A 14248-nucleotide genomic window follows, 5' to 3' on the forward strand; every position below is an offset into this window, starting at 1 on the left:
ATTGGCATGCAAAATACATATTTTCACATGTAAAAGGCTAGTTATGTATCTTGTCTGTGCCATTTAAATCACTGCATGTAGATTAGGAATGCAATTCACATGTTCTTCTGAACAAACAACTGCACAATTGCAGTAAAATTCTGGAAAAAGTATTTAATGGCAGAAAAAAATTAAATTATTAGGTTATTTTAGAAATGGTTTCAAATACAGTTAGAAAAACAAAGGTAACATAATTTGACTAAATACTCCTCATATCTCTATCTTGATAAATTCATTCTGACAACAGTATGTGTTAAAAGACACAAGAACGTAAGAACTGCCAGACTGGATCAGACCAATGGTCTATTTAGCCCAATAACCTGTCTCTAACAGTGGCCAGTACCAAAGCTTCAGGGTGAGCATACACTACAGGACAACTTTGGAGCATTCCTCCCAGAATTTTCCTTGCAGGCTTCTGGCAGTCAGAAGTTTAGTCACCCTGAGCATGGGGTTGCATCCCTGACCATCTTGCTAATAGCCACTAATGGACCTATTCTCCGTGAACTTATCTAGTTCTTTTTTGAACCCAGTTATTCATCACAACATTCTACAGCAATGAGTTCCATGGTTAACTGTGGGTTGTGTGAAAAAGTACTTCCTATTGTTTGTATTAAACCTGCTGCCTGGTTTCTGTACTGTGGGAAAGAGTAAATGACATCTCTATTCATTTTTCCACACCCTTCATGATTTTACAGATCTCAATCATATCTCCCCTTAATTATATCTTTTCTAAACTGAACTTTGCTAATCTTTTTAAACTCTCCTTGTATGGAACCCTTTCAATATTCTTGATCATCTCTGTTACCCTTCTCTGAACCTTTTCGAGTTCTTCTATATCTTTTCTGAGATGGGGCAACCAGAACTGGACACAGTATGTGCAAGATGGATTTATAATTTCTTAATATATGGCATTATATTTTCTGTCTTTCTTACTTTCTTATTTTCTGTCTTACTTTCTTATCACTTTCCTAATAGTTCCTACATGCCGTTAACCTTTTTGACTGCTGCTGCACACTGAGCTGAAGCTTTCAGAAATTTATCCATGATGACTCCAAGATCTTTCTTGAGTGGTAACAGCTAATTTAGAACTCATCATTATATATGTGTAGCTGGCATTACTTTTTCCAATGTGTATTACTTTACACTTATCGATGTTTCATTTCATTCATCAATTTCATCTGCCATTTTGTTTCCCAGTCACCCAATTTTGTGAGATTCTCCTGTAAGTCTTCAGTCAGTTTTGGACTTCACCATCTTGAATAATTTTGTATCATCTGTAGACTTTACCACTTCACTGTTCACTCCCTTTTCCAGATAATTAATTAATAGGTTGAACAGCACAGGTCCCAGCACAGATCCTTGGGAGACCCAATACCTACCTCTTTCCATTGTGAAAACTGACCATTTATTCCTATCCTTTGCTTCCTATCTTTTAACTAGTTACGGATCCATGAAAGGAACTTCCCTGTTATCCCATGACTACTTAGTTTCCTTAAGAACCTTTGGTGCAGGACCTTGTCAAAGGCTCTCTAAAAATCCAAGTACTGTATATTGACTGGATCACACTTATCCACATGCTTGTTGACACCCTCAAAAATTCTAACAGAGTGGTAAGGCATGACTTCTCTGTACAAAAGCTGTGCTGACTCTTCCCCCAACAAATCATGTTTACCTATGTTTCTGATCATTCTGTTCTTTACTGTAGTTTCTACCAATTTGCCCAGATTTGAATTTAGATTTACTGGCTCCTAATTGCAAGGATCGTCTCTGGAGCCTTTTTAAAAGCTACATTACAGTTAATCTCCAGTCATCTGGTACAGAGGCTTGTTTCAGCAATAGGTTACATGAGTGGTTCCCAACCTTTTTGGCTTGATGGCCACAAATATCATTTTTACAACCCGGAAGGGACACCAGTCTATCAACTCATAAAAAACGTATTGCCGTACACATCATTAAAGACTACAAATCACTACATATCTAACAAACATTTTGATGTTACTGTGCTCATTTTTACATTCACTATTTTACACCTACAAATTACTCACAGTATGTCACACACTTACAGACAAAGCAATAGTGTAGATGAGTGACTGTCACTACACCCTGAAGCACATGGCCTGGCAGCTAAGTCATGGTGGGTGCCCTGCTAAGTGCAGGCCAAACCAGAAGGCCCTGATTTTTTAGAGTCCTGCCCCTCCTCAAGCATTGTAGGTCCTGGCTTCTCCACCAGCAGCATTTCCCCTCCACCCACCGCAGCCAGATGGAAGGAGTTTAGCGAGGAGGCTGCCTCCTTGCTGATCTCCCATCCCCCTGGCTGCAGTAGGGAAACTGCACACGTCCTGTAGCCCTGTGCGCTCCACCTGGGTCCCTAGGCAGCGACTTCCTTCTGTAGCCAGGAGGATAGGAAATCAGTGCTCTCCTCCTTTCGGCTCCAGTGGGGACCCCAGCTCCTAGGGTCCCAGGCAAAGTACTTTGCTCTCTGCTGGAGCCAGGGGAAAGGAGCACTGATCTCCCCTCCCTTTGGCTCCAGCAGGGACCCCAGCGCCTAGGGACCCAGGAGGAGCGCTTTGCCGTTCTCCCTGCAACAGCCTGGGGGAGGGGGGCGCTGTAGCAAGGAGCCTGCACAGGTCTTGTAGCCCCGCCGGCAACACCTTCCGCCTGAGTCCTTAGGCGGCGGCTCCCTGATATAGCCAGCAGGATGGGAGTGGTAGGCCACTCTGAAAGACTCTGCAGGCCACTTTAGTCCCTGGGCCACAGGTTGGGAACCATTGGGTTACATACTACAGTGAGTAGTTTTGCAGTTTCATATCTGAGTTCCTTCAGAACTCGAGTGAATACCATCTGGTTCTGGTGACTTATTACGGATTAATTTATCTATTTGTTCCAAAACTTCTTCTACTGAAACATCAATGTGGGGTAGTACTTCTGATTTGTTGCCCAAAAGGAATAGCTGGGCAGTGAATATCTCCCCCAAATCCTTTACAGTGAAGACCAATGCAAAAGAATTAGTTTAGCTTTTCCCAATAGTTTTATCTTCCCTGAATGCTTCTTTAACACTCTGGTCTTTTACTTTTTACTGTCTGGCAGGTTTCCTGCTTCTGTTGTACTTAATAAAATTCTTACGGTTAGTTTTTGCATCTTTTAGCAAGTTGCTTCTCAAATTCTTTCTTGGCCTGCCTTATTATACTGTTACACTTAACCTGCCAGAGTTTGTTGTCCTTCCTATTATCTTCACTAGGCTTTCACTTCCAAATTTTAAAAGATGCCCTTTTGCTCTACTGGACTCCATTTACTCTGCTGTTTATCCATGGTGGTATTCTTTTGGTCCTTTTATTGTCTTTTTTGATTAGGGGTAAACATTTAGTCTGAGCCTCTATTAAGGTGTTTTTCAGTGGCATACTGGGGAGTAGAGTGGGAGGGGCCATGCCCCCGAGTGCTGGCCTGGAGGAGCACCAGCCAGGCCCTTGGACCACTGACCCCCACTGACATCCCTGGCAGCCGCACTGACCTGGCCCCTCTGTCTCCCGTCCTACTGGCTCCTCTTTCCCCACACTGGATGCAACGAGGGAGCTGTGGGGACCCTGGCCATAAAGGGGCCAGGCAGGCCCTCACCCCCCACCGCCATCTGCCCCCACAGCGGGGGAGAGAGTGCGGGAGAGCAGGAAACGGGCCTGCAGAATCCCTTCCCTCCCCCGTCAGCGGCAGGTATTGGCCCCTGGGCGCCGGAAATCCACGGCATACCACTGGTGTTTTTAAATAGTCCCCATGCTGCTTGCAGGCATTTAACCTTGTGACAGCTCCTTTTAATTCCCATATAACAAGCATCCTCATTTTTGTGTAATTCCCCTTTTTAAAGTTAAATGTTACCATGATGGGGTTTGTTTATATATATATAAATAATCCCCACTAGAAGGATATGAAATTTAAGTGAGCACCTCAGCTATAGTAACCTCTGGACCAGATCCTATGCTCCACTTAGCACTAAATGAAGAATTGCCTCTCCTCTTGTGGGTTCCAGGACTAGCTAATCCAAGAAGCAATCATTAATGGTGTCTAAAAATTTTATCTCTGCATCACACCTGACATTTACCTAGTCAATATGAGGATCACTGAAATCATCCATTATTATTGCGCTTTCTGCTTTTATAGCCTCTCTAACCTCCCTTAGTTTTCCACAATCACTGTCACAATCCTGGTCAGGTGGCCAGTAGTATATTTCTACTGCTATGCTCTTTTTAATCAAGTATGGAATTTCTGCCCATAGAGTTTCTATGGTACAGTTTGTTTCATTTAAGATTTTTACTTTATTTGACTCTATGCTTTCTTTTACATATAATGTCACTCCCCCACCAAATAGTTTTAAAGTAGCCCCAATAACTTTTGCACTAACACTGGTTTCAGAAGGAATCATATATGTTCTAGTAAAAAGTATGTTTAAAAAGAAACCAGAGAACAATGCAGTGCAGCTTCCACAAAAGAAATCCAGAACTTGATCTCATAGAATACCCAGAGGAAATAAACGCAGGAATTGAAAAATGTGAAGGTTTTTATAAAAATAAGGTGATTAAAAGCATACTGTCAACTATGTATCTTGTATATAATATTAAAGAATCTAATTCTAACATTATACATTAATTATAAACATTAGATTAGGGTAACAGTAAAACAAATTTGGGAATAGAACTGCTTGATGGTATCTCTAAATATCGAGAATTGTATCTGGGGAGTGGATGGAAGAAAGGCCATCCCACCTTTTATAATGGAATGGATAATCTAAATCCCACTTCCATGGAGCTGGGGCATATTTATCATATAGAGGGGACAAAAGAAATAACTTGCCTGACTTGCAAAATTGTTTTAAATTTTAAACAAAAAAACTGTCAGAAATTCCTTCCTGTCCCCAGAGGTGGTCAAATCTAATCCCAATCAGACAGATGGCTACCTGCCAAGCAAGCACTGAAAACAGGGCAAGAAAGAGCACTTTCATGGACACAGCATGAAAAGTGATCAGGTATGGTGGAAAACAACTTTTGGGGGTAGGGTAAAAAGAGCTGCTATTCCCAAAATACACTCTTATGGGGGGGGGGGGGGTGGCGGGGGAAGCCTGGCCAATGATATTGGATGCCCTGGATTTGCCTCATTCCCACTCACCCACTTGTGGGATGGGGGCAGAGGTTGACAGCCACCAGTACGGGTGAGGGCCTGCAGCTCCTCCCTCCATAAAAACCACTGCTCCAAATTGCTATTTGGTTCTTTTTTGATTCTCAGACCCCATTTATCACCATGGTATCCAAGGGCAACAGAAGGACCAGCCCACTGCCAAAGAACAGGTAAAATCACTACCCAAGGAAGCAGAAACCCACTATCAACTCTGCATTATGGAAGACATTAAACAGCTGGAGCTGCTGAACTCAAACAATGCTGTTTCCATGCAAATGTCTTCTGTTATATAAAATGTGTGTGTGTCAAATACATGGTTTATAAATGTACTATTTTAGGAATCAAATGCATTTTAAACATTTCTCCGAGGCAACAGCGGTTTTTAATCTGAGATATGGTACACTTCTTTAAATCTGCTGGCAATCTGGTCTCGTGGATTGACCATTTAGGGAAATTCCAACAGTCTGACAACATACCTATTGTCAACCCAATGACAAACCCTAGGAGGTTGGCAAAATTTTCACTTCAACTGAATAAGTTTGTGAAATAAGGTTTGTGAAATTATTAGTTCTTTTATCATACCTTAGATTAGAACAAGCCTCTACTGTCTGATTAGTTATTAAGCAGATGAAGATCCACAATGCCTTCCACAGTCTCATTTTATAAATTGACCTGCTTTTGTCAAGAACACAAGTTTTTCAAAGTTACTATTTTTGCCAATTCCACCCTATCTTCACTTAATGTATTTGCTTACTTTACATTTTGAACACAAAATTGCTGCATACCATACCTAGAGTAGATTTTATAAGTGTTTGATTCTGATCCAGGATATAGTGAGCCTCTTCCTTCAGGTCAACAATGGCAGCAAATTCCTTGATATGAGTAGATCTCAATGCTCCTAGTCTCTCTGCATACACCCAGAACAGATTTGAATCCAGAAGATAGAGATTCAAGGTCTTGTTGGTCCTGCAGCTCAGGCCAGTAATGTTAGTGCCACTAACGTGAAGGTCAGGAATCAAACAATTTCTATCCTCAATGTGAGGAACAGAATTTTGGGTATCATCCTTTCCTTTCTTCCCATGGGAAGAAAATGCTACTTTTGGTGTCTGAAATACGGTCTTTTCAGATCTAATTAAATTTATCAGACCCCTATTTACTGTCCTGCAACATGCAGTGTAGTAGCTAAAAGGATTATAGAAACTTAGGAAATTGCTGCATTCTATGGTATTTGATACAAATTGGAAAAAGGTGTGCTCCTTGAGGTAGAAAGAGTCCAAAGCTGCTTCTATCTCTAAAAAGTTACATTGTGGTACACTGACTTTACTTGGTTTGACCCCAACTGTCTGGTTGACACAAAGCTCACAGACATTGTGAGTCCTAGAAATTGAGTGCCACTGAGGGAGCACCACTGTGTTGCAGCATGGGTACTTGGTTATGGAGTATGTATCTGCCACTTGTGTACGCGCATGTGGTACAATGGACTCAAAAGCTGGTGAATTTGCATCTCTCAATTGCTGAAGAACAGGTTCAGCTGCTAGGCTTTTATTACAGTTGTTGTATTCCAAGGCCACTTTGGTAATCTATAGAAAAAACAAATTACACAGAAACATGGTTACATAGCGTTCACTTATCAACACAGACAATATTTGTCCCAATTTTTTTTTAAAATATATTTTATGTATTTAGTTTTAGATGTACTATCCTGGAATTTCAGACAGAGGGCCAACTCTTACCCTTCAATTTTGGTTTCTTATCAAAAGTCACAGGATGCATTGGGACTTTATAAATTTAAATTTAAAAAAATCCAAATAAAGTATGTGCTTATGAACAGTGATGAGTGATAACAAGCCACACTGAAAAGATCTTCTGTTCATACGTACTTAGCTTAAAACCCTCTTTTCATCATATTGGTTAGGGTTTAATAATGTTATACTGCAATGCTAAATCCTGTTATTTGACACTTTATCCAATATATCTATTTCTCCAAATTTTGTTTGTTTTCCAGAAAGAAAATGAAAATAAACTAAAGTAAAATATATAATACTCAAGACATTCTTAACATCTCATTCTGAGCATAACAAGAGTAATCCAGTCAAATCAACTACTTATATAAGGCCAAATGTTCCAGTCCTTCTGTGGGCAGAACTCCTATTTATTTCAATAGTAAAACTACCTGCACTTGACTGATGTTTTGTTTGAATAAGGACTTCTGGATTTGGTCACTAAACTGGGTCCTCATTTCACTAAAGATAGCAACATTGCCATTTAATTGAAAATATATGGGCTTGAAGGCTCTCTCCTTAGAGGCAGTGTTTAATGCAGAATTAGTGAAAGCTTTTTTTTTTTTTCTTGAGGTTGGGATACTCATTCTGATACTAAAATTCCCTATTATGAAAATTCTCGTGTCCCAGCAGAAGTTTATTTTACAACAGTTAAGAATATGCACAGTAGCCATGCCACATTTACAGTAGTCACTGGGCTTTTTTTCCCCCCTACTCTCTCTCTCTCTCTCTCATTATTTAGTATATTCTGAAAATAACTGGACATTGGAATATTCTTAAATTTATCATGAGTTTATTGTAGCTGAACGGATAGGATAGACAGATTAAATGAACAGCAAAAAGACAGTGTGATTACTCCCCCCTCGTATTGCATTAAACAATTAAAAATACATTCACACTTTCCTAATAGTACTTTTCCATGTAAGACATCATTGCAGTTGTCACCGAGATGTGGGATTATGACTATGAGGAAAGCTGGGTCACATGATCATTTCTCTATTAAGATGTGGTCCACAATGACAATCTCTGTGATAGACTTTTTTTTTTTTTAAATCATTGGCAGAGTCTTTTCTTTGTATATACTTAATAGTTCCTGAAAATGTCAAATTAAATTCTGTAAAGGCTCATTCCTTAATGTTGTAAACTATTCTAAAGAATGTGAACAGATGTAGGAGGAAACCTGAGAATAAATTTATATACTGAAAAACATATTTGCATTACAGAATCTTATTTCTATCAGCTCTAATCAGAGAAATGTGTAGCTCTTTGACCAATGCTAACATTGACAGCTTCATGCTGTGTGAATGCCTTACAGGCAAATGGTTTCAGAATCGAATGAAATTCAGAAAGGCTGCTGGTTGCAGTAACAATTTCTCCTTGTGGTAAACAAGTTGCATAATATACTGTAGCTTCTTATGCCCCCTTGAAAGCACTATCATGCTACAGGAATCAAGAGGCCCTGTATCTGATTTAATGCTTTGATATAAATAAATATTTTCTCTTAACTAGAATTAAATCAGAAACTGGATATTCACATGTTGTACTGATTTTACTTTATCGAAATATATGATAGCTAATATTACTAGAGTGTATTAGCCGAACACTGCTGAATTAAGCCTGCTTTACACTGAGGACAGTTTGTTATAGGAATTGCTTCAGTTCCCTTCCAATCTTCTTATTCAGTCTCTACAAATGATTTCATAGACAAACTAGTAGTTACCGTGCCATAAGCAATAAGGAAAATATGAAAATCACTGACATCACTAGAGACAAACTAGTAACAGATGCCACAAAAGCTAATTATCTGGAAGATAAGGCCTTCTTATAAGATCTGAATAAAAATTGTGGGTCTGAACCTTCCCAAACTATGTAAAAGTTGGGATCCAGACCAAAACTTCTCAGCTCAGATCCCTCTCTGTAATGTTCTCTGGATCTGAAAACCATGAACTTTGCAGCTTAGACCTTCCTTCTCCTCTAATTGGCCCAAACAAAAACCTCAGAGCTGAATTCCAACCAAACTTTGAGAAAGTTTGGATCTGAAACTAAACTTCAGGGGTTTGGCCCATTTCTTGTCATAATATCTAGTTCCCCACAGCCCACCGCCCCATAAAACAAACAGTACCAGCTGAATTGGAAAATATTCTGACTATCTCCTGCAGGACTTGAAATTTCTAGCTATAAAACCCCTTTACAACAATCCTGCCATCTGTGGTAAACACAAGAAATGACAAGGGTTACCAGTCACTGTGTGGGCAAACAGAATATGCTACTGAGAATTTTGCACATGAATTTCTGCAAGACTTGCAGGCATGGAATTTGTCAGGTAAGGGTTTTGTGTATGTTCGTGACAATATTAGTAACAATGTATTGGCAAAAAGACCACACCAAGTGCACCAGTTTCAGATATACCTTTGACATGGAACCCAAACATGGATTTGCCTGTGAAAGCATGGATAATGCAGCTGATAACTAATAATTTTGATGTGCAGTTTCATCTTGATACATTAGCTATGACAGCTTTGTAATCAAAATGGTTTCGACTCTACGCTCTTCATAATTATCTGTTTATGTAATGAAGTCCTGTGAGAATTGCAATGAAAACATATTCTCAATTTTAGAGTCAAATTGACATCTTCCCTACAGAAATTTGATACACTAGACTTTAATTACTGTAAATTATTTACATTAGAAAAATTGAACCAGCTGAATCAATATTAATGCTGAGTCATTTCAACTTCCCAATCCCAAGATCAGAACATTATACATCACTGCCTTTAGTAAAGAAAGAAGCTTAAAATGATGTTGGTTTAATTTCTATAGCCGAGAAAAGGAAAAGAGGAAATTTGACTAGGAAGCATGCTCTGCCAACTCAAGAAAACACTGCTAGATTATAAACTAACACATTTCTAGTGTCAGATGCCCAGTCTGAGTCTAGATATTATTGAAAATGACTTTGAAACTGGTAATTTACAATAATTCTACAGAAGTGCCACTTAACCTTGTTTACATGAAGTAACTGGATCTTAACTGGGTTCAAACAAATGAAACAATGCCTTAAGACTTTGGACAATACAAAGACAGCAGCACACATCAATGTCACAATTAACTTCTTAAATACAAGTGGCATAACAATGAAGATTCTTTAATAAATAAAAATGGCTTGCCCTGCAGCCCATTGAGAAAAGACTGCAAGGACCAGGAACGTTCTCCTTTTAAAAAAAGGTGAGAATAAAGTGTGTAAGTAAAATGGATATGAATTTAAAAAATATAAAAAGAGTGCATAGTTCTTTCTTTATAATCTGATACTGCTTTTCCAATATAATAGCAAGAACCACCCAGGGATTTATAGGGTTAAATGTTTTTAACAACTATTTTTTTCTATTGGAAGGCAAAACTTTAAAAAAAAAATAAAAATTAGTCAATTTTTTATTCAAAGGAAAAAATGTAAGGGGAAAATCTCAGCAGTAATGTAATGTAAAGGTAATATTGGCAAATATCGATTTTTTGTTTGGGTGTTTATAAACTTGTTTTCACCTTTATTAAATATTGAAATATAGTTATAAGAATGTTATAGCAAAAATGATCAAATGTATAACAATATATATTATGTCTGGTTCTGTTGTGGGGATGTTGGAGCTAACCAAACAAATTCAACAGGTTTCCACTTTTACTTTAAACATTATAAAAGTTTAATACCCTCAAAGTATTTGCATAGACCTGACTTAACAATCATTTTGATTTAATTCATCTAATTTTAATTTGATTTAATTTCAATTTAACTTTTTTTTTATGCTATGTTGAAGGGAAGTAATGGTTATTAAAATCGGTGCCTCTAAACAGTTAACAAAAGTGGAATTGGTATTACAAGCACAGTAACTTTAAAAACCTTGGGTAAATATTCTGTTACTAACTCTTTTGCTCTCATGACAGAGAATGTTCAATTAGTTGCCCTGAAAGAACCTGAAATATCTGTTTGGGGTCTAACTATAACAGGTCAGGAACATATTCTAAAGCTCACCCCATTTTTAAAGCAACCCCGATAGACCAAGTGCTGGGAAAAACAATTTGGTTTGTAGATGGAAGCTCATATTATGAAGAAGGTACACGGGTCACAGGCTTTGCCGGAGTTTGTTTGACAGGGAGCATGCAAACTGTGGACTCCTTCCAATATAAGTTGACAAAGGGAGGCACTCAAGCAGCAGAAGTATCAGCAGTTGTTGAGGTATTAAAAAGAATGGAAAACAATCTGAAATAGTGATTGGTACTGATTCAGATTGTGTGTATAAAGGCACCACCGTTTATTTGCCATGGTGGGCTACCGTGCATTTTGTGGGTACAGATGGATCTGAAATTAAACACAAAGTCCTCTGGCAACAAATGGAGGAGTTGGCAACAAAATTTGAAAAAATCAGAATGCTTAAAATAAAATCACATAAGGGAAAAGGACCATTGCAGCGGGGAAATGAACAAGCCGATAAATTGGCTAAAGAGGCAGCAGTAATCGGCACCCTTTGGGAAATTCTGCCTGTGGCGATAACTACCCAGGCACAGAAGAAACAAGAACAAGTTAAAACTGAAAAATTACAAATATTACAAGAGATACAGGGAAAGGATAAATTAATCCAGCAGTGGATTGTGGAATGCCCTTCCTCTTGGCAAGGAGTTTCTCTCAAAAAAAGAAAAGGGCTTGATCGTAGCCAAATCTGATAGTGAATGGGTGTTAGTAATACCTCAGCAATTTAAAACATTTTCTGTTAAGGTGGATACATGGCTTGGCTGTGGGGGGGTCACCCAAAATTGGAAGCAGCACTGGAAAGTCTTAAAAAGACCCAGACAGGAGTGAAAGGGTGAATTGTTGGAAGCAATGCCCTTTTAAAAAAAAAAGAGAGAAGCGATTGTTTGTTTTGTTTTTATAGAATATGAACCCAAACCTGATCTGGATATGGAGATTGCTGCTTGTGACGGTTCTAACCCAAGAAGTAATCAGGTTGTTGGACCACCAAGAATTTGAACCAGACACACCTTGTGGTAAGGAATCTCTGAATAGAGATTTCCAACAACCCCCTGATACACTGACTGCAAGAAGACAAAGTCATCCATATAGAACTGTTGTAAAATTGGTATGCCAAACAAAAGGAAGACAACAAACAGGACACACCATCTGAGTTTCATCATTTCTCATAAAGATTGCATGGGGATGGACTGTTGCAGGAATAAGCCAGACTGAACACGTCTGTGTGGAGAAAATGGGGACAAATCAACAAAAAACTGAAAAGACATTAACATTAACCAAACACACAGAGGGGGAGTATGCTTGTTGTTGGAAAGTGGATGAGGTTATTAATTATTATTGTTTTTATTTATTGTTTTTATTGTTCCTTCTAGGATCAGTTCCAGTAGCAAGAATGTAATATCAGTGGAGAATAAGACCAGGATAATCAGGGACCAAGAACAGGTACTGGATCGACCACAAGTTCTGTCCAATACCCAACAAGTAATGGAACACCATATAACAGCATTAGAAGGAGAAAATTTGGCCCTGCAATGTAACATTCACCCAGACCTCAAAGAAAAAATAGAAGTTTAGATGAATTGGTTTAAAGGAGGGGAAACAATAATTAGTTACATACCCCTGAAGTTAAATGTTACTGGTATGACCATGCCAAAACAATGCCCTCCACAGTATAAAGATTGGTTTAATTTAGAATTGGAAATGCAAATACAGTTGTGGAAAAGGTCACAAAATCCCTTTTGGGAGCACCAAAGGAGAGAAAAGAAAGAAATTGCAGAAACTATACTGGGAGGCTCAGGTCTTGTAGTATTGTGAGTGGAATAGGAAAGGCAGTTAAAAAGAGGAGGAGGTTATCAGTAGCCTACTGTTGGATCAATATGACATCACTATTGATAAAATGCCTCTTATAACATGGCTGGTGGCTCTGTGAATGTTATGCCACAATTGACACCAACACCACCAAAAAAGGTTGGGCCCAATGGGTACAAAAGGAATTGGTTAATGAAGTAGTGCAAATACATGATGTGGTTTGTGCTTTGGGGTATTCCAATTTCACTATACATGGGTACTCGTGCCCTGGAAAGGAGACGGGATTCTGTGTGCCAATAACCAGCACTACCCAAATTGGAATTCATGCTTTTTGGTCCACCAGCAGTGTGAACACTCTCACTGAAATTGTTCCTCCTTCTGGACATATCCAAAGCTTATTAATTGAAATGTTCCCTCCAATAGAACATTTGAAATTAGATATATATGATTTGGTGGCAAGAAGTAAGGAGTCTCTAATACCAATAGCCAATCTCATTCAACAACAGACAGATGAGATAGAGCGCATTACAGACACCTTGGTGGGCAATCCCAGAAAACATTACCCTACACCCAGTAGTTAGAACACTCAGTGTATTATTGATGGTAATACAGGAATTAACAGTGATTGCTTTGATGGGCATGTGTTGCTATATGCGACACCAAACAAGAAGAGCCATCCTCCAAAATCATGTGGAAAGAGGTATAAAACTCGCTATCAACACTGCCATAGCAACATTACCATATCAAATGCAATAAGGTTCATAATCATATATTATCACATGTATCATATGTCTTATATGATCACATATATTATAGTATTCAATATATTTACTAAAGGTATATTTTATAATACAAAGTATCAGAACTATAACAACTACTGAACCCCACTAAATAAAAATGGTCTCAGACTTAACATTCCCAGGCCCACCATAAGGGACCAAAAACAACTGGGAATAAAATCTGTCCATCAGTCGTACGAGGGAATGTGCAGACTAAGGGACACATGGGGCATGAGTGTATGGATAGTAGCAAAAGAGGTGACCACATAACAGTGTTTAGCCCACTGGGTTACCTTTAAGTCCATGCATTATGCTTTTCCAGGACGATGGGTAAACATCCTCCCCATAAAAAGACAAAAAGTGGGGGAATGTAGTAAGAAGTGACAGCTTAAGGCCTGTAAAACAGGCTAAAGGCCTAAGTGGAAAAAAAACAAGTGAACAGGAGTATAAGTGGAAAAAACAAAGCTAGCTGAAACTGGCACAGGAAAGTGCTGTCAAAATATTAAATTATGTAGCAGGTATAGGGGGTACCAAGATACTAACTCCTTAAAATGACACTTTGATGAACAGAAATGACTAAAAAGTGATAAATGGAGTTGTTTTGCTCAAATCAGCCAATTAACGGAAAAAGGTGGTATTAGACTACGTCAAGAGGGTGGCAACTACCT

At 38.7% G+C, this 14248-nt stretch overlaps 1 protein-coding gene across 2 annotated transcripts in view; it reads right to left on the reverse strand.

Annotated features, from left to right (window-relative positions):
• TXNDC11 (thioredoxin domain containing 11) overlaps window positions 1–14248 on the reverse strand; it is a 121292-nt gene that overhangs the window by 22988 nt on the left and 84056 nt on the right. For both annotated transcript variants that reach the window (XM_067551326.1, XM_067551327.1), the window contains one exon: window positions 5990–6779. In XM_067551326.1, coding sequence (XP_067407427.1) covers window positions 5990–6779 — 790 coding nt within the window. The remainder of the gene's footprint in view (window positions 1–5989; window positions 6780–14248) is intronic.

Source organism: Emydura macquarii, unplaced genomic scaffold, assembly GCF_026122565.2.
Source record: "Emydura macquarii macquarii isolate MOO-44397 ecotype Brisbane River unplaced genomic scaffold, CSIRO-AGI_Emac_v2 contig_1348, whole genome shotgun sequence".
In the NCBI taxonomy this organism is placed as follows: Eukaryota; Metazoa; Chordata; order Testudines; family Chelidae; genus Emydura; species Emydura macquarii.